This window comes from Zingiber officinale, chromosome 4A, assembly GCF_018446385.1.
Source record: "Zingiber officinale cultivar Zhangliang chromosome 4A, Zo_v1.1, whole genome shotgun sequence".
Taxonomy (NCBI): Eukaryota; Viridiplantae; Streptophyta; class Magnoliopsida; order Zingiberales; family Zingiberaceae; genus Zingiber; species Zingiber officinale.
In genome coordinates, this window is record NC_055992.1 from 74,627,918 (window position 1) to 74,649,690 (window position 21,773).

General features: G+C 40.3%; 1 protein-coding gene across 1 annotated transcript in view; it reads left to right on the plus strand.

Annotated features, from left to right (window-relative positions):
• LOC121972449 (5'-3' exoribonuclease 3-like) overlaps positions 1–13,323 on the plus strand; it is an 88,971-nt gene extending 75,648 nt beyond the window's left edge. Inside the window, exons 5-10 of the mRNA XM_042524118.1 lie at positions 969–1,021; positions 9,871–10,019; positions 10,613–10,711; positions 10,764–10,833; positions 12,733–12,860; positions 13,041–13,323. Of these exons, the coding sequence (XP_042380052.1) occupies positions 969–1,021; positions 9,871–10,019; positions 10,613–10,711; positions 10,764–10,833; positions 12,733–12,860; positions 13,041–13,323 (782 nt within the window). The remainder of the gene's footprint in view (positions 1–968; positions 1,022–9,870; positions 10,020–10,612; positions 10,712–10,763; positions 10,834–12,732; positions 12,861–13,040) is intronic.
• The last annotated feature ends 8,450 nt before the right edge of the window (positions 13,324–21,773 follow it).

Below are 21,773 nucleotides of genomic sequence, written 5' to 3' on the forward strand. Positions count from 1 at the left end.
TCATTGGCTGGCACATCCCAACCTGTACGCTTCTGTCCATGTGTCTTGTGCCACCAAGCTATAAGTCTTGACCTGTATCCTTGGTTGGCACATCCCGACCTGCACGCTTCTGTTCATGTGTCGCTATAAGTCCTGACCTGTATCCTTGGCTGGCACATCCCGACCTGTACACTTCTGTCCATGTGTCTTGTGCCGCCAAGCTATAAGTCCTGACCTGTATCCTTGGCTGGCACATCCCGACCTGTACGCTTCTGTTCATGTGTCTTGTGCCGCCAAGCTATAAGTTCTGACCTGTATCCTTGGTTGGCACATCCCAACCTGTACGCTTCTGTTCATGTGTCTTATGCCGCCAAGCTATAAGCCCTAGCTTGTATCCTTGCCTGGTACATCCCGACCTGTACGCTTCTGTTCATGTGTCTCTATAAGTCCTGACCTGTATCCTTGGCTGGCACATCCTGACCTGTACGCTTCTGTCCATGTGTATTGTGCCGCCAAGCTTTAAGTCCTGACCTGTATCCTTGATTGGCACATCCCGACCTGTACGCTTCTATTCATGTGTCTTGTGCCGCCAAACTATAAGTCCTGACCTGTATCCTTGGCTGGCACATCCCGACCTGTACGCTTTTATCCATGTGTCTTGTGCCACTAATCTATAAGTCCTGACCTGTATCCTTGGTTGGCACATCCCGACCTGTGATCCTGGCCTCTAAGTTCTTGACACGTGGGTCTAGCCCCGGGATCCCATTCGTGCCTGACCCAGCCCATTTTGTAACTTGGCCCTTTAAACTACACGTAGACCAGATTCTTGACCTCCACGTAGGTCAGACTTTTGACTCCCACGCAGACCTGACTTCTGACTGCCACACAAGCTTGACTTTTGACCGCCATGTGAGCTTGACTTTTGACCATCCCACGGGCTTGACCTCTGACCACATCATCTCTCCGACCCCACGATCATTCATCGTATCATCGCTTACTTTCAGAGATTAGAAAAGTGGAACATACTTTCACTACAAAAAGAGTCACGACTAACGACTGAATATTCCGTCGGCATTCCGTCGCTAAATGAGCTTTCCGACGGAATACCGACGGAATTTCTGGCATCAGGAAGAATTGGGTCGGCGCTTAATTTACCGGCGGAAATTGTATTCAGTCGGAAATTACCGACGGAATGTATGACTTCCGTCGGTATTTATTAACGGCAGAAAACTTATCCCGTCGGCAAAGGGCAAAGGGCAAACAGTATGTAACGGAGGTTGCCGACTAAATCAAATTCCATCGGTTTTTTACCAACGGAAAGTTTATTTCCGTCGGTAATCACCGACGGAATTAACCTTTCCGTCGGTATTCACCGACTGAATTCTACATTCCGTCGGAGAATACTGACGGAATTCAATTTTCTGTTGGTGCTTTACCGACGGAATATTGAATTCCATCGGTATTCTCCGACGAAATTTAGAATTCCGTCGGTGAATACCGACGGAAAGGTTAATTCCGTCAGCATGGTATCGTAAAAAACCTATTGTTGTTCGATAAATTATCGATGGAATGTAGATTTCCGTTGGAAATTACCGACTGAAAATTGAATTCCGTCGGCAATATGCAGTAAAAAATTTGAAATCCCTGCCCTGCATTTCCCACTTATCATATATACAATTTCTATACAATAAAAACAATCACAAACGATGGTAAGACAAACACAAATAATACATAATCACAATCCACACAATCAACAACCAAAACAACATACAATATGCTCACAAACAAATAATAAAACTGTCTAAAAAACAATACAAAACATATAACAAGTGGCTATATCTCCAAAATTCAATACAAAATAAAACATAACCAAATATCAAGTACTGACAATCATAAACATCCAAAAGTACTAATAAGTCAACGTCAAATACAAAATATCCAAACATACCATGATACATCACCTACACATAAATCCAAATATAATCCTGTAAAAGTCAAATATAAGAGATTATAATCAGACTGAATCGATATAATTGTAATATATAACTAATTTTGCATGTAATAAAATACCTAAATTATATTGTAGATATCCAATGACAGTATAGTGGTGAATGTATCAATATGGACTCCTGCAAAATGCAATACAATTTAAGATAAATATCTAAGAATATCTAAATAGAATAATTATATTTGACTTAATTAATGTATGATAAATTAAAACCACTTAAGAATCTGAAACCTAAAAACAACTACAATATACTTTAAGCATACAACTACTAAAATTGAGCCACCTCCACAACCACTTAAGAATCTGAAACCTTATAAAAACAACTACAATATTTATTTTATGATTGAAGTAGTTCAAGTTATTGTATCATAAGCCTAATGAGGACAACAGGCAAATCTGAACCTTTAGGTTATGCTTGGAACCTTGTCCCATTAGAGGACAAATTATACATGAAATCTAGTGTCTATGAGTTTGCTTGTCAGCAGAGTTGTGTTGGAGTTGGTCTGGCCATGGAACAATACAACACTAGTACTCAAAGGAATAATAAGAATATCAAGTTAGTTTCTGAGTGTGCATAAGTTGCACTCCGAATTGACTCAATAGTTGAATTAGGGAAAGGTTGTCTATCTCGAAAATTAATCGGGTGAAGTTTGGACACTTGGATTATTAAAAAAACAACAAATGAAAGTTTAACAAACTTAGAGTTTGTCACTAGGCAAAACAACTTAAAGTTTAACAAACTGGAGGTTGTGGAGGGCTTGGTTATTGGTGTTAAGGATGGTTAATCAATCAAATAAGACACTGTTAGTATATCAATAATCTAGCTTCTTTATTTTTTCTACTTCTTCCAGTAGCATGGTTAAAGTGTGGTTATGAGAAATTTTATGATGGAGAAAGTAAACCAGATGTTCGGTTCACAATCAAACAACACTAATATTGAATTAATAATAACTAGGATGATTGCACTAAGAAAAAAATTTAGTTGTAATTGAACATACCTCAGAAAAATCTAATCATCAGCAGGGTCTAATGGGTCTCAAGTCTCCTGTGACTCAATACCATGCTCTTACTAGGGATCCTCTAACTAGGGCTGCTGTGATCGGTCCCATCTAGCAATGGCTGCTCGCATCTGGGACAATGTCTGCTCCTGAGCAGCCCATCTCTCCTCCCACCTCTAATCCATGGTAGTCATCTGAGTCTTCAAATCTTGATTTTCTTTTCGTAATGACTCCACCTCAGAAGAAGAAGAAGAGAAACTGGCACGACCCCTAGGAGTCCTCAAGCGATCAAATACCACCTTGGCCTGGGAGCCAAGACCATAGAGGGAGGAGTTCTTTGTCCTTCCACCCACAACATCATAATAAATTATATTTATTTGCTGGGTGGATAGATCCTGTGACTCCCCTCCCTCTACTGGTGGCTGAGATGCCTGAGCAATCCTACTTGTCATTTCCTCCCGTGTAGAAAAAATATATATAATTTATATCTTGTACACAATTTCTAGAGTTAATTAATAATGAATAACAATTAAATATAATAAAGTTAAAAATTCAAACCCCAATGTTCTTCGATCGAAGATCTACATATGTGTCATCCTTTCTCTTGTGAGTCTTAAGAAAGACCTCCAGGCAAGTGGGTTGTCTTTCTAAAGAACGCTCCTGCATGCACAAATAAGTTGGTACACAAATATACAGGCTTGTTAATAAATAAAAATTTAATTTACAAAATATTAAATTCAATTCACCAAATCCATGGCGTGCTCAACAATAGATCGAGATCCTGATATATGCCGAGCAGATTCGGTACTCGTGCCACATGGCTCTGTATTCCTATTTTCTTGAGCTTTTAAAGCATTTTTCTGCCATCTTTCTGCAGACCAAGTGGCCATCCATGCACTCCAAATCTCATCGGATACATAAGCTGGTCTACTGCCATCCTTTCTCATATAATATAAAAGGTCCTTGTATAACTTGGCATAGTAAATATTCCAAGTTGCTGTAAATTCTGCCTCGTGCCCATCCTCCCATGTATATTTTTTCTGCAATTAGAATTATAAATTTAGTATATTAAAGAACAAATATATTGTACATATTCAAGTTACTTACCACAAATTCGTTATAATAAAAATCTTTAGTCTTACTATCTACATGTCTCCATGTAGTACCAGCAATGCAGACTCTTTCTTTAAATTTTCTTGTAATGTATGTGGATACTCGATGGCCGTCAGGAGTAAATCTGTATATAAACAATTTTAAGACATAAGCTATATGTTTAAAAAAGGAACATGAATTACTAATAATTAAAAAATACTTACGACTCTCCGACAACCCTAAGAACTGTAGATCCACGAAGTGGTGGTGCTGGATGATCTGCCATGAGATATAATATCTACAAAATAGCATTACAACACATCATAATAAAGTTTACAAACATGATAATCAGGCAATAAAACAGGATTGAAGCATAACTTACTCGATGAACAATAATGCTAAAATGTAATCAATGCTAGACTCTGGAAACAGTTCTACTCAACATCAACAGTTTGTAAGTCGTCATCGCTAGACTCTGTTATGTCAGCAAAATCCTCACTGCTAGATGTCTCTCCATCATCTAGCTCCTCGTCAGTGTCATTAACATCTACAAGTAATTGTGATGTAGATGGGAGTTGTGAATCAACTGAATGTCTCTCTACTTCATCATTCTGAAATGCATCATGGTTTTGAGCAGTAATGGTGTTCAGCATTTCTATGATCGAACGAGGCTTCATTCGACAAACAGACAACCATTCACTAGCTCTTTTTCTCTTCGTAGGATATTCAAGATAAAAAATTTGACCCGCTTGTATTGCAAAAATGAAAGGTTAAACTTATTGAACCTTCTATTTGTATTAATCTCAACTAAATTATAATTTGGATGTATTCTGATACCTGTTCTTGGGGTCGGATCATACCATGAACATTTGAATAACACACATCTTTTTATAGGTAATGCTGGATATTCAATCTCTATAATTTCCTCAAGTCTACCATAGTAATCAAACTCAGTGTTATTAGTGTCGATAGATCCCTTTACACAAACACTAGAATTATAAGTTAATCTCCGTGAATCTCGTTGTGTCACATGGAATTTGAGACCATTAACATAGTAACCAGAGTAGACCATTATTTGGCGAAGGGGTCCTGATGTAAGATTCAATATTCTATCATCTTGCACATTTGATATTCTGCTATCTTTCACCTATCAAAAGAGGTATCATATAAATTAGGGCCGAACTTAATTTTATGAAGAATTATGAAAATTTCTCTAACCTATATATATTTGAAATCATAGTGCAAATTCAGTCTCTAACTTTTCAGCAACCTGACTTGCACTCATTGATGGATTTTGTAGATATAATTATTGTTCATAGAAGCTGTGAATTAAGCTTAATTTGAGGCAATTCGGATATTAAGAAAACAAATACAACAAGATTAAAGTTTGTGTGGGGAAGTTAACTTACTTGATGTAAGGTTTGACCTCATCACAGTTTAAGAGTATGTATATTCTTGCAGCATGGTATTCTTGTTGAGTTAATCATCTAGAAACAGATGCACCCATTGGTTTACCAGCAAATTTGAAAATAGAAAGCATTGATGGGTCTATATTCCGAGTATCATCGAAATTTCTAGGACATTGTTTCATCTGGTTTTAACATGATCAGCAAAATAATAAGAGCAGAAGGAAAATGCTTCCTCAACCAGATAAGCATTACATATTGACCCTTCAACTTTTGCTTTATTACGAACATTATTCTTTAATTTTCTCAAAAATCGTTCAAATGGATACATCCATCTGTATTGAATAGAACCAGCTATTCGTGCCTCATATGGTAAATCTACTGGCAGATGTTCCATTGAATCAAAAAAACTAGGTGGGAATATGCGCTCCAGCTTACAAAGTATGAGAGGAATTTCTGTTTCTAGCCAAAGCATATCGGTCGTCATAATACACCTCGCTATCAAATCTCTGAAAAATAGAATTAACTCCGTAAGTGCTTGCTAAACATTATTGGGAAGTAAATCATGAAAAGCTATTGGAATAAGTCTTTGCATGAACACGTGGCAGTCATAACTGTTCATTCCAAACATCTTTAACTTGTTCATATCAACGCATCGAGTCATATTCGAAGCATATCCATCTGGGAAATTAATTTCTTTTAGCCAACCACATAAAGCTTGTTTACCATCTTTGTCCAATGTATAACACACTTTTGGAAACTTATTGTTTGTTTCATTCTGATGTAACTCTGGTCTGTTGACTAATTCTTTTAATTCCTCACGTGATTTTGCAGTGTCTTTTGTTCTTCCAGGCACATTCATCACAGTGTTAAAAATATTATCAAAGAAATTTTTCTCAACATGCATCACATCTATATTATGTCGAATGAGTAAATACTTCCAATAAGGCAGCTCCCAGAAAATGCTCCTTTTCTTCCAACCACACTTGCACATCCTAACAAGATATTTATTTATCTCTTCAGAATTAGGATGGGATACTGGGAGAAATCCATAACTATCAATTTGTTTAATGATTTTATCACCTGAAGCATGGATTGTTGGGGGAGGTTTTCTGACTACAACATTCTTTAGAAATTTTTTCTTATTTCTCCTAAAAGGGTGATCAATTGGTAAAAATTTATAGTGATTATCAAACCAAGATACCTTCCCACTACAAGGTAATGAAAATGCATCGGACTCTGTCATGCAATATGGACATGCTAATTTACCAGTCGTGCTCCATCCAGACAACATTGAGTATGTTGGAAAAGCACTGATCGTCCATAATAAGGCAGCATGCAATATAAAATTTGTTTTACTTGCAACATCATAAGTCATCGACCCTACATTCCATAATTCATTCAGCTCGGCAATTAAAGGTTGCAAGAAAATATCTATCTTATCTTTAGGATTGGTTGGACCAGGAATAAGCACAATAAGGAACATAAATTCATCTTTCATGCACATTCATGGCGGTAAGTTGTACGGAGTTAATATAACTGGCCAAGATGAATATTGATGTCGTGACTGACCAAAAGGTTGAAATCCATCTGCAAAAAGTCCCAATCTCACATTACGTGGTTCCATTACAAAAGAGGGAAATACAGTATCAAGATGTTTCCATGCAAGAGAATCACAAGGATGACACATTATACCTCCTTCGTGCTCATGCTCATGCTCATGATGCCACGTCATGTGGCAAGCTGTAGCTGCAGATGAATACAAGAGTTGAAGTCTAGCAGTTAACAGAAAATAATACATCACTTTCCAAGCAATATTTTTCCTCTTCTTCCCTGGTATGCGAGTACGATATTTAAAACGAGGGTGAGTACAGATTTTGCATTTATTCATAACACTGTCTTCATTCCAAAATATCATACAGTTGTTTATACAACAATCAATCTTCTCTACAGGCAAACCTAAACCTCTGATCAATTTCTTTGTTTCATAGAAGCTATCAGTTATTATGTTATCAGCAGGGAGCAACTCTGATATCAATTGACAAATGTCATCGTAACATCTTTCAGAAAAATGATGTTCTGCTTTCATATTCAATAACCTTGCAGTAGCTGATAGTTGAGAATGACCAGAAGGAATGTCTTCCCACACTTCTCTTTCACTAGCCTTTAACATCTCATATAGTTGTTGATATTCAGGTTTTGGTATTTCATCTATATTGGAATAATCAACTGCATTCATCGCATCATTAACCATTGATTGCATTGTAATATCAATATTAGTTGATGCTTCAGGAGCGGTAGCAGTTGTCCCAGATGACGACCCACCAGAAGGCCCAATTGGTTCATATAAACAAGGCTCTCCGTGATAGTATCAATTGTAGTAATTTGGCACAAAATCATTTCTGCATAAATGTATTTTTACGGTATCCTCATCACGGAAAGCTCTATTTTGACATTTTTATGATTGCATGGACATCGTAACTCGGCACCATTCATATATTCTGGATGACTTTTAGCAAAGTTCACGAACTGTTCAACTGCAGTAATAAAATCAGCTCTAAAAAATTCATTTTCTAATCGATTGTACATCCAAGCTTTATTCATATACATTGTTACCCAATAAAGCATTATGAGCTCATATTCATCTCATTATCTTCCTATCATATTACAAAAATTCTATGTTGTTGCATAAACGCTCATTAAATGAAATAACAATACATATAATGAAACTAAGTCTACTAAATAAAAGATAATGCAAGTAAACCAATCTAATTTATAGAACGTAAGCAGGGGCCTGCGGCCAGCCGCGATCATGAGTTGACATGACCCACGAGATCATGAGCTTATTTTCTTTATTTAAATTCTATTTTTATTCACCCTTCCACCTACATTATCTCTCAATTATCATGATTTACCTCTCAAGATGGTTCTTGGGCAGGGGTATTCGCCATTTTCTTTTTCATTTTTCACTAAAATGGACTAATTAGGAGTCAGTCATATACGTATCATGCTAGGTTGAGCATGATGAACATGATACCAACTGTCACTGGAGAAGAAAAAAATATTCTAAGAGTTTAGAAAAGAAAAAGAAAAATTATAAATAGAAAAAGACAAAAAAAACTATTATTATTATTTTTAGAAAGGTAGATAACTCAGCAAAACAGAGAATTTAGTTTAGCTCAGAAAACCTATTTTCTAATCAAAGTTATATCAGACCTACAAATGTTTTTTTATAAAGTTTACATTTCTGCATAGTTAACATCTTCCGGAGAAATCTCCAAAGAATATTACCCAACGAAAGACAGACAATTACAAATAATCTAGATTCATCTGTAGAGAGCCTATTATACAGCATAGAAATCAGCAGCGTAGATGAGATTTAAATCGACACAGGCTCTCTCTCGCACATTGGAGAGACGAACTCAGTTGCTAACAGATCCGATCTCATACGAGAAGCAAAAAAACTGGAATCGAAAAGCAGTAAGCAGTGTAGATGGGCACGGGCCTGCGGCAACTGCCTGCAGCAAGCAAGGGCCTGCGGCGCCCGGCTTGCCGCGAGTAGGGGCCTGCGGTGACCGACGCTGCGGCAGCCGGCCGCCGCGAGCAGGGGCATGCGGCGCCGGCCTGCAGTGAACAGGGCCCTGCGGCGTCGGCCTGCGGCGCCAGCCTGTAGCAAGTAGGCGCCATCGGAGGCCGGCTGCCGCGAGCAGGCGCCTGAGGAGCAGCCGCCAGCGGAGCACACGCCCGGGGAGCAGGCGCCGGCGTAGCGCCGGCGTGCGCGTCAAACAAAAGAGATAAGGGAGGAGAGGAGCGTACCAGAGTCGTCTGTTGCTGATCGCCGACAACGGGAGAGGACACGAGGCTGGATGCCAAGATCGCCGGTTGTCGGTTGCTGATCGCCGAGGAAGCAGAGAGGAGAGGATATCAAGTTTGCGGGGAGAGGAAAGTCGTACCGTGCCCTAATTTCACTCTGTTTTACCGACGGAATCACAATTCCGTCGGTAATTCCCGACGGAATTGTGATTCCGTCGGGGTTTACCGACGGAATTATGATTCCGTCGGGAATTACCGACGGAATTGTGATTCCGTCAGTAAACTCTAACCCTAATCGGATCGCCCGATTAGCGATATATACTGACGGAATGTTAACTCCGTCGGTAAACATCAATACCCGAACCCGTTAAATGAATTGTCGATTGAAATATATATTCAGTCGGAATAGTATCGATTGAAATATATATTCAGTCGGGAATGCCATTGTTATTTGCAAGTTTTTTTTTTTTTTTTTTTTTTAAGTGTGTAACGGTATTAGTGGTTGCATGCAAATCAGAATCATGTTCTCTTCACATAGGTTCACTACGTGTGATTATATTTTGATTGGAGGAAGTCCACTGGAAATAGTATTATGTCAGACATGCTTTTTGTGAAGGTTTCCTACCCTCTTTCCCCATACATTTTCTCTTTGATAAGCAGATTCTCAAATTTGCCTGACAAGGAGAAGGCTGAAGCAAAAGAGAAATTTGATCCTATGACCAGGTATATATCTGCGTGTATGCCTCTACGGAGTGCGAAAACAATTGAGAAATAATATTATACTTTAATTGATTGGACAAATATCCTTAAGTTATTGTTCATTTAAAGAATAGTGGTAGTGTGACCTTGTTAAATAGAGATTTTGGAAAGCCAAAATTTCTTTAGAGTTTTTTTATTATAAAGTCTGCTAGCAAATTATAGCTCGTGTCTAGCTGCTTTCGTTCCAATGCTATTTAGTAATATCGAATGGTTTGCTAGCCATTTTTGGTTAATATGTCAAATGATAAAGATATTTAATGAAATTACAAAAATTTAGTGTCAAATAAAAGGAGAATCTCACAGAGCATGTTTGGAAGAATAGATACATAAAAATCTTTAAGAAATAGGAGAAAATAATTATATTTGATATCATTAAAAGTGATTTAAAATTGTAATGTTACTAATAATATAGCTTACACAGTTCAATGGTGGAATTTAATGTAGATGGCTAATCCCAAATTGTTGGGACTTCTGGCATGCTGTTTTAACAAAAGTTCAATCACCTTAAGAAGATTATTTAACTGTTTGATCTGTTATGACATTTGTTCTCTATGCAGTGGTGGAATGAATGGGTATCTATGTCTTTGTGGTGGAGAACCATGTTCTCTGATTTCAAATCTCCAGTTAAAGAAAGATATAATGGATAATCAAGTCATGTAAGCTCCAATTTGGTATTTGCTTCAAAGAAACAGGGTAACCTTTCTCCAGATGTTCAATTTACAAACTTCCAGATGCACATAAGACTCAACCACCTGCAGGGGTTATTTTCCCCCAAAAGGTATACATCTGTTTACTTGTTAGTTGTGGTGCTAGTTATACCTGTTAGTGATATGATTTACTTATACCTTCGTTACCTGGCTTATCCTTATTGACATCAAGCTTTATTTTTGATGAAACATCTCTTTTCCAACTACTCATTTGTCTCCATTCAAGTTAGTGGGAACATCTCACAATTCAACAATTATTTCCTTGGTTAACCTTTGTTCATGTATGGGGTTGAATTTGATTGGCTACAGACACAGATTAGTTGGTTGGAATTTAAGAACATCAGTAGTTTGTGGAAAGTCTTCTTGCTTAAGTCACTCAAGCTTTTTTTTACTCCACTGCTTCTAATTGATTCATCTTGTCTAATCAAACTATGCTGTTTTCTTTATACTTGAAAATGATCTGTTTTGGCCTATACCCAATTGTTAATGAAATGTAGGTATCTTGATCTTTTTAACTCTAACATAACACTTCAAACATTCATCTTAACCATTTCATATGCCAAAATTTTCATATTGACACTTGTAGAAATACATGGTATTTACTGATACCTCTAATATTTTTTTCATCAATTGTCCCTACTTTGTAACAGAGATTTAACTCTGATGGCCACTATTTAAAAACAACTATAGGTGGTAGATTGCATCTATGGCATGAAAGATGAAAAAATATTTTCATAATTATATATATATATATATATATATATATATTGGATGAGGAATGGGAAGCTTTAAAGATAAAAAAAGGCGCATGGAGAGTGAGAAGAAATTTTTTTGTCGGTGAGTGGAACTCAGTCATCAAGTCGGAGACGGGTTGTTTATCTACCTTAATGGAATAAAAAGGCTAAGACAAGGGTGACCATCAGTGAAGGTTAAATCATTGGAGAGCGAAGTGGGCCACAGCCACTGGTTTAGGGTGTGAGAGAGATGATCGCATGGAGCGATGGTGTTGTCAGTGTATCATATGGAGAAGAAATTAACTTTGACAGATGGTAAGTGTGACCTTCAGTGTATCATTGGTATGGTTTTTGCAAATGGTAATAATTCTCTAACTTTGCCAGAGATATTAGAAATCAAGACTTTGAGAGACTAAGTTAAATTCTCTTGTAAAATAAAAATTCCTGACTTAAATATATCAGATTGCCCTATGGGCATTATTATTATTTTACTTTATTTAACATAATAATGATATGCGGGCTTTGCAAATCATTTTCATCTCTTTAAAATTTAGGATTATTTTGTTGATTTTAAAATTTGAAGGAATTTATTTTTTTAAAGGAATAAAAGTTTACTGTCTGTGGCGATTGGAGCATGAGCACCATCCTGCTGTTGTGGAATGAGGTCACACAAATTCTTGCTGTGTTTTGGTAGAGGTGGAAATGACAAAAGCAGCAACTCCAATTCAGGTTGCATATGCACCCAAGCACTTGATGTTTGGTGAAATCAAGTAAGCCAGGAAGGTGCAGTAGAAGAGTAGATAGACATTGGGAAAAAAAAAATAACACAGGATTTCATTGGACGAAGATGAAACAAAGAGCAGTGGAAATCACATGACAATAAAAAAAACTGCCTAATTTCAATTGGAGGTCCACCGCAAGTTGCCTGAAATTGCTCAAAACCACACTTTAAATATGATATAATTGCATAAACTAATTTAATCTCCATCACTTTCTGGCCAGAGTAATTGCACTTTTTTAGGATGAACAATATTTTTGTGTTTAATTGCGTAATAGCCATAACAGACTATGTCTGTATTCTTTGTTTATATAATTAATTGTTGATTGTAATTTATAATTTTATAGACTATGGAACTTTTCTTTTATTTTGTTCAAAGTTTTTGAATTCTCATAACTTCTTTTATTTTATAGACTCTAGTATTTTCCATTTATTTTAAAATGGTCTCCTTGTTGTAGATGGTAACTTCTAGCAATTTAAAGCCACCGCCAGTTTTGTGGTATGAAGACAATGGCAGGAGGCAATATGACAATGGCAGGCAGCCATATGATGATGCAGGCAGGAAGCCGTATGAAAGTGGAAGAAGGTTGTGCTAGTTATCATCTCATCGTGTTTTTTTTTTTTTTGTTTTATAAATTATATTTTGCTCTTAACAAAGAAAGAAGCCAATTATAACCTAATGACACATCCACTTGTGTAGTCTGTTTTTCTTTACACTTGTGATGTTTGCTGAATTTTTTACTGTCTCGTGCGTGAACTTTCTCAGGCATAATCCAACTGAATCAATTTCTGGAAAACAAGTTGGAGATGCTGCACATCGGCTTGTTGTTAACAGCTTACAGATAAGTCGAGACAACCATCATTCAACTTCTAAGGCTGCACCATTTCCATACAATGCCGGTGCAGTGAGTACACAATATTCAAACAGCAGATATGATGTGGATCCGAGAACAACAAGGGAAGAACACCAGATTGGCCATTCACAGTATTATGGTCACAGAAATGATGGTCCTGGTTATTGGCACTCCTACGTCGTCACATTACTATGACAGGCCACATCCATCTCATTATGAAAAAGATCATTACAATAGATCATGATCCGATGATAAGGAAGGGCTCGGGTCAACAAGGTGGCCAATAATAGGGTGAAAGTCAAAGTCAAGCTGATCAACATCTGGTATTATCATCCGATCGAACAATCCCCTTTTCCGACCGGGAGGAAGAACCGCCGAGCCTACATAAAGCAGACGTTAGCACAGCTCGACCAGGTACCGAGCTTCCGGTGCTCAGACAGACAGGGTAAGTGTCAAGCGGCAAGCCCGCTCGAACTCACACCGACAAAACAGTGACGACCGAGTAGACTACATTCAGACACAACTCCATTCTACATGGCAGCGAAGTCTGGACAGCGGATGCTAGCCGAGCGGCCATTCCGCTTGGCCCGAGGACAAGATCGTCCGAACGATCGATAGATGGCCGAGCAGCTCTTCCGCTCGGCCTTTAACAGATAAAAGGAGGATCAGAGGATATCCTTCTGGGAACCTGTGCCATCGACAGACATGCTTGGCATGGTCAGGCAGAAGATTGTACGATGGAAGCTTCCGCTGTCTTGTCAGAGATATGCTCGGGTCGTTAAGGTATGGTGTCAGGGACACTTTCCTGACACGTCTCTTCAGGGTATGCTTTGAGGAGCGTGCACACATCGAGAAGTGTGCACGCGCTCCCAGGTTGTCATATATAAAGACCCCCAAGTTTCGACGGAGGTATGCATAATCTCTGCTGTAGCTATAGTTACTCTGTCATTTTGCTTCCTTGTTTCTTCTACATTGCCGGTGTTTGACTTAAGCGTCGGAGGGTCATCACCGGGGAACCTCTCCTTGGCCCAACACTGACATTTTGTGGTTGCAGGTCTCGCCAATCAGGAGTCCATATGATCAGTGATCAACAAGAGCGCCACGTCCCCAACATCCATCGCCTCGACTCTCTGATAGGATCAAATTTGGCGTCATTTGTGGGAACGCACCTGAATCCGAGCCGAAAGATGGATGACGATGGACGACTTCACACCGTGACACTCACTCAAGAGGAGCTCGATGCGCTAATACAAGCGCGAGTGACAAAGATAGTCGAGCAACAGCAACAAAAGGAACTAGCTGACCGAATGGCGCAACAAGCAACGTCGGCCTCTGGAGGCCGAGCGGCTCATAATGACCGACCAGACCAGTATTCTATTTGGGGACAAAATAGACTGCCGACCGGCACGTATGGAGAAGCTCCACCCGCACCTATTCTATTTCATCGGGCTCTGTTCCAAACTCCCTCGGAGGTTGCGCATGTAAAATACCGAAAATAGGCGAATATTAATAAAGGAATTTTCCGGATTTTTTGGAAATTTTTCGGGAATTTTTCGGAGCTCGTATGGACGAGTTAACGGGAACAAGAACAGGGTCCGGAAAAGCCTATTTAGGCTACCCGATTTAAGCGAGGAAAAGATTATATTTATATATCCTTTTCCCTTTTATTTTTTTTTAATTTCTTTTCCTTTGCTTTTGTCGCCGAACCCGAGCCGTCCCCACACCCCTTCCTTCTTCTCCCCGACGCCGCCGCGCGCCTTCTCCTTCGGTGCCCTAACCGCCGCCGGCGGTTTCCTCGCCGACGCTTTAAATCTCTCGGCAATTTCTTCTCCTCCTCTTTATTCTTCTTCCCGAGCTCTGCCCTAACCCTGGAGTCCGCCGCAAGGAGTAGCACCGACACTTCTTCCTCGCGCCAAGCAGCGTCGACCCGAGCCCTAGGTGCCGCCGTCGCCGTGCCCTAGCACCGCCGCCGACACATCTCCTCTCCTCTTACCGCCGGCCACAGCCCCGAGCAGTGACGACCAAGTTGACGGCCTCACTGCCCAAGTGCTGCCGATCTTCCCTTGTGCCCTAGCGAGCCCGACGCCACTCCTTGTCACTGCCGCTGCACACTTTGCCCCAGTGCCGAACCGACCTTTTCTTCTGCCCTAGCCGAGCCTCACATTGGTGTGAGTTGCTGCCCTGGATTCTATCGAGCTTTGGCTTTAGGGTAAGCTGTTGGTTTAGAACTGTGGAGGTAAGGTTAGGGTTTAATTCACAGAGGTGGATGTATTGACTACAAATTTTGGGTGTTTGATGTGTAGGTCAGTGGCTCACTCTAGCTACGACCACGGTTCCAAAAACAAGTGTTCCATCGATAAATTAACGACGAAGAATACGAATTTGGGTGAGTTTGGATTGAGATAAATGCCTTGTTGCACGTATAATTGATTTAGGTTTGAATTATTAATCTAATGGGTTGATTAGGGATTAGATAACTAACCCTAATTAACCGTTGGGTTTAATTAAGGTAGGTTGAGGGTTTATGACTAGGGTTTTACCCTAAGTTGGTCCTAGGGATTTTATTTAGCTGTTCATATGAAGTTAGCTAAATAAAATATAATTGTATTGGTGATACAGGACATTGACGCGAGACGAGTATCTTGACGTCGGACTTGGACGATTGGATTTTTCCTATTGGAGGCGGGTACTTTTGACTTTTTGTCTTTGATATGCTTAGTAATGAAATTAACATATTGCATCAATTGTGTTTCTTATCTGTTTCGGTTAATCACTACCCAAATCTTGGTATGTGCTTGATTGATTGATTGATTTGCATCTCATGTATATTTTACCTGTTTATACATGCTTATAGTGGGTAGTGATATACCATGCTTCACCATGTTCAGGACCTAGGTTTTTATACCTTCTGTGTACCTTTGATTCGATATGATTCATTGACCTAGGGTGCACTTTTCTATATATATGGATTAGGTCAGGAAGTTTATATGGTTATTGCCATGCATCATTTGCATGATTGCATGCTGTGCGATAGTCCGCTCTATTATTGTTGAGCACATCACCAGTTACATGGATCTGCACACACCACCACTCATGGGTTAGTGGTCGATTCAGGCAGAGTGTGTTGCAGCAGGGACTCTGTTAGGCACCGTTGGTCCGCTCATGGGTAGTGTGACACAACGTGTTATCCGGCAGGGATTCCTCCCCGTCATCGTGTATCGGGAGTTGAGAGCATTGCGCTCCCCCATCTATGATTTGGGGTAGGAGGATAGGTGTACTCCGACAGCATCCCGTCCACTCGGTCACTCATCAGGAGTAGTGACGACAGAGTGCACGGTTGTCACAGCCCTACCCACTCGGCCTCACTATTGTGTGTGAGATGATCGACTGGCGTCAGGGGTGACCAGGACGCATCATTGGCATCATATGCATGATGCATTTATTGCTTGTGTTTGTGTTTGCTGCATTTATATGCTACATATTGTTTGGATACCTATGTTTGACATGCATACTGGATTTCCTTATCCCTCGGACTGTTTGACCTTATACTCAGGACCTGGTTAGTACAGTATTCTCCTGTTTACTTTCGATGCATTTTTATCTTTCTTATCAGGAGACTGTACGCATGATTAGTGCTAGGTGTTGTTTCTTTACTTTGCATATCAATTGTACCTGCTGAGTGTTGGACTCACCCCGCCTCCATTGTTGTTATTTTCAGGTTGATGCTGTCAGGAGGGAGTTCCAATCGCTAGTCCTCACTGCACGTAATGCTGGTCCCTGCAGACCTCCAGGATATGTTTGGTTTTCTTTGGTTTCTTTTCTGTTCTAGACTGTTTTGAACATGATATGTTTTGGATTATTTCTGCTTATGGATATTGTATGGATTTTATTATTGCGATGGATTTGGATTTGGATTTTATTCTACTACATGCCTGCCTGGATGGCAGAAGAGGTGAGTTCGTCGGATTTGAGCTTTACGAGTGTAGTGGAGTAGGGTGGATTTCGAGTCAGAGTATTATTTTACTGTTTAATTATCTTAACTGCGTGGTTGTAACAGCCAGAGGCTGAATAGATTATATATAACTGCGTGGTGATGTTTTATTTTGTTGTTATTATTCCAGCCGCCTGTGGCTGAGGTATTTGTGAGATGTAGAAAAGTTTCAGATTGTCCACCGTACAGGGGAGATGCTGCCGAAATTTTCTCGGACAGGGACTCCTCTGGGGCGTGACAGCGCAAGCGAATCAAGAGAAGGGATCTTCTTCAGACGAAGCACCCGTTCGGGACGCAAGGAAGGCAAGGCTCCCTGAGCCGACGCATCTCCTGAGTGGATCAATCGTTAGTTCTCCGAAGCAATACTTTGAGACCCTTTGCCGAGGCACTACACTCCCTTGGCAATCGGAGAATACAACGGATCGACCGATCCGGATGATCATTTGGGAAAGTTCTACAATATTGCTACGCTTCACCAATACACTGATGGGGTGAAATGTCGAGTTTTTCTCACAATGCTGTCCGGCTCGGCCTAACGATGATTCAGGAGGCTATCGGATGGATCAATACAAAGCTTCAAGGATTTCCGAATTATCTTCCTCCATCATTTTGCAAGTAGCCGGCGCTACTAAAAGACAAGCGTCAGTCTGTTCTCTTTAAAGCAAGGTTCGAGAGAAACCCTCCAAGCATACATCCAATGCTTCAACCAGGTAGCTATGGATATCCCCTCGGTCTCATCTGAGACCATGATGAATGTCTTCACCCAGGGGCTTGTGCACAGAGATTTTTTCCGATCGCTCATCAGGAAGTCACCCCGGGACTACGATCATATGCTCAAGAAGGCCAACGAGTACATAATGTGGAGGAAGCTCAAGCAGCCAGAAGGAAGGAGGCGCCATCCGAACCCGCGGTGCCAACCGAACGACGATCGCCGAGTAGCCACCAACTGCCAAGGGGGGTCGAGAGCTGAAGGCCGACCGCACTAGGAAACAAGGGCGCAGGCCGTGCAACATGTGGCTTCTGATAAGTCGAAAACAGCGAAGGACAAGGTATGGACGCCCATGTTTTGTTCCTTCCATCAGTCAGCATCACACAACACTCGTGACTGTTGCGGGTTTACCTCGATCGCCCGACCGGCGCCAAGGGGTTATCATCGTCAATCGCCTTCACCCGACCGGCGACACAGGCATCAAACCATCGAGCGACGAGAAGATGCCAGGCGGTCGCCCAAGCGGTAGCACCACCATCAGCAAAGGAGCAATGACCATCCTCGAGCCTCACACGAGCGACACAGGCTCAATGCATGGGAGGAGGAAAATAGAAGCAATGCCACTCGGGGAGAGATAAAATATCATCGCTGGCGGACCTACTAACGGAGACTCCAATCGAGCCAGAAAGTTGTACGCTCGGCGCTTGGAAATTCACGCTGTAGGTTGTAGCCAGGAGATGGCGAGCGGACTCGAAATCAGCTTCGGACCCCAGGACCTCGAAGGAGTGGAAGTCCCTCACGATGACGCCATCATCATCTGAGCGGTAATCGCCAACTATACAATTCATCGAATTTTTGTTGATATGAGGAGCTCGGTGAATATAATTTTCAAGAAGGCTTTCGATCAGCTCCAGATCGACTGCAAATGACGACCCCATTATATGGGTTCACCAGCAATGAAGTTCTGCCGATCGGCAAAGTCAAGTTGGCCATATCACTTGGGGAGGAGCCGCTCAGAAGGACCAGGACAATGAACTTCATTGTGGTGGATGCCCCCTCAGCCTACAACGTCATCCTAGGCCGACCGACCCTCAACGAATTCCGAGCGGTAGTCTCAATATACTGTCAGAAGATTAAGTTCCCGATAGAAGACCGGGTAGGAGATCGGCACGGGGACGTACAGCACATGGACTGCCGGCGTGTGGTGGCTACCGGCCAGGAAGGCTGCGGCAGGTGGAGGCTCTCGGCGAAGGGGGTTGCAACGTGTGGAGGCATGAAGAGTCGAAGGAGGCATCGGCAAGCATGGCCGTGGTGCTCGGTGACTGCCGGCGGGTGAGGCTGCTATGCATGGACAAGGAGAAAAGGGATGGTTCTGTCCTGACGACGAGAGGCGTCAACGGCGAGCAGCATCTGCGGCGGTGTGCACGAGAGCGAGGTGGATGGGCGGCGGCGGTCTGCCGAGGCGGCGCAGCTTGAGGGGGAGGCGGCGGCGGCGCTGTGAGGAAAGGAAAGAGGTGCTGCCGATGACGCCGAAGGCCCTTTGGGCTGAAGCAGTGCGGCGGAAGGAAGCCACGAAGAAGAGAATCCCTAATTCGTGGTGGCAACGGTGAAGACGCCGAACAGAAGGTCCCCGGCGGAGGCGTGTCCCGCGAGAGAAGAGAGGAAAAGGAAGGCCTGGCTGGCGTCGCGAGGAGGAGGAGGAAGAAGAAAACAAGGAGGCCGCTGGTGGCGGCGCGGTGCACGCATGAAGAAGAAAAGCCCCCTCCACTCACCTTAAAACCTTACACGGTGGAATGATGAAATTGTCCATCCTCCCTCTCCTAATTACTACTTTGCCATCAAAACATATCTGTATCAGTTATCAAATTTGAAATCAACATGATTTGAGCTTGTAAATAGGAGTTAGGAATATTCAGATCAGTTACTCATGATATAGAAACTGGATCTGACCAGCAAGATGCAATTCAATTTTCGATTGAGACTGGATTTGCATTTGTCCTAGGAAAGCATGATGAAACTTTTGAAGTATAATTTAGAAAATCTATTAGGTATTTAAAGTTCTTCATTTTCTTCAGCAAAGTTTATCATTATGTGTCCTTCCTTTCTCTAATTTTGTTTTCACAATTTAATTGATGTGTATTATACAATTGGAAAGGTTGCTTGTCCTATATATATATATATATATATATATATATATATATATATATATATATATATATATATATATATATATATATATATATATATATATATATATATTGTATTTTTGAAATATTTGAGTTTTATATTTTTTAGTTAATATATTTAAAAATATCAAAATTATAATGACACGTTATCGTTCCAGTTATAAATCGAAATTTCGATGCAAATAGAAAGGCTTTCTTAGATATCCGTGTGCATGATGGTTGCCCACATAAATGATAGTAGATGTACTATTAAGATGGACAAATTACATTGGGACTTTATATCAAGTTGAAAAAGGAACCCTCAAGCTGAAAAGCATTTACAAATAAGTGAAAGAGCACAAGAATAATGGCAAGATCTTACCTCTGATGGATCTCAACCTTTCTTGGATCAACAGCAAGCATCAGTAATTTTACTAGTTCCATAATGAGAAAATAAATGTTCCCTACTAATCATAACGTGCTAACTATCTTGGACAAAAAAATTTAAAAATATATATATAAAAAATTACAATGATCAATACATTTAAGAAACTTAGGTGGCATTTGGTGTAAAAGTTTGAGAATGAGAGAATGATTCATTTCCAAACCTTGTGTTTGGTTGATGGGAATGAAATCAATATTTTGGAATGAAATTTAAAAATTTAGGTATTGATGAAACTTATATCTTCCCTTAGGTTTTGATAGGAATGAGAATAAAAATTAAATTTTAGATAAAAATATCCTTTGTTCAAATTATCTTTCATTTCACTTTCTCTCTCCTTATTCTCTCTCATCATACTTTCTCTCTCCTTATTCTCTCTCATCATACTTTCTCTCTCATTATTCTCTCGCATCATACTTTCTCTCTCCTTATTCTTTCATCCTATTTTCTCTCCTTATTCTCTCTCATCACACATTCACTATCATTTTCTTCCTATATTCTCTCTCATCACACATTCTCTACTATTTTATCCTTATATTCTCTTATATCACACACTCTCTCTCCTTATTTTCTCTCTATTCACTCTATTCCATCACAATTTCTCTTTCATTACACTTTCTCTCTCATTACACACTCTCTCCTCTTTTTTTTATCACACTTTCTCTCTTATCATACTTTCTCTCTTTTAAATCTCTCCTACCATACTCTCTCCTCATTTTCTCGCATCACACTTTCTCTCTCTTCATTCTCTCCTATCGCACTCGCTCTTCTCATTTTCTCTCATCACACTTTCTCTCTCTTCATTATCTCCTATCACACTCGCTTTTCTCATTTTCTCTCATCACACTTTCTCTCTCTTCATTATCTCATATCACACTCACTCTTCTCATTTTCTCTCATCACACTTTCTCTCTCTTCATTTTCTCCCATCACACTCGCCCTCCTCATTTTGTCTCATTACACTTTCTCTCTCTTCATTTTTCAATCACACTTTCTCTCTCATCATACTTTCTCTCTCCTAATCTCTGCTATTTTTTCTTATCACACTTTCTCTCTCTTTATTTTTTCTATCATACTTTCTCTTTCATCATACTTTTTCTCTCCTCAATCTCTCCTATCACACTCTCTCTCTTATCACGCTCTCTCTCACCACACTTTCCCTCTCTTCAATTTTTCCCATCACACTTTCCCTCTCTTCATTTTTTCCTATCATACTTTCTCTCTCATCATAATTTTTCTCTCCTCAATCTCTCCTATCACGCTCTCTCTCACCACACTTTTGCTCTTTTCATTTTTTTCTCATCATACTTTCACTCTCCTAATCTCTCCTCATTTTTT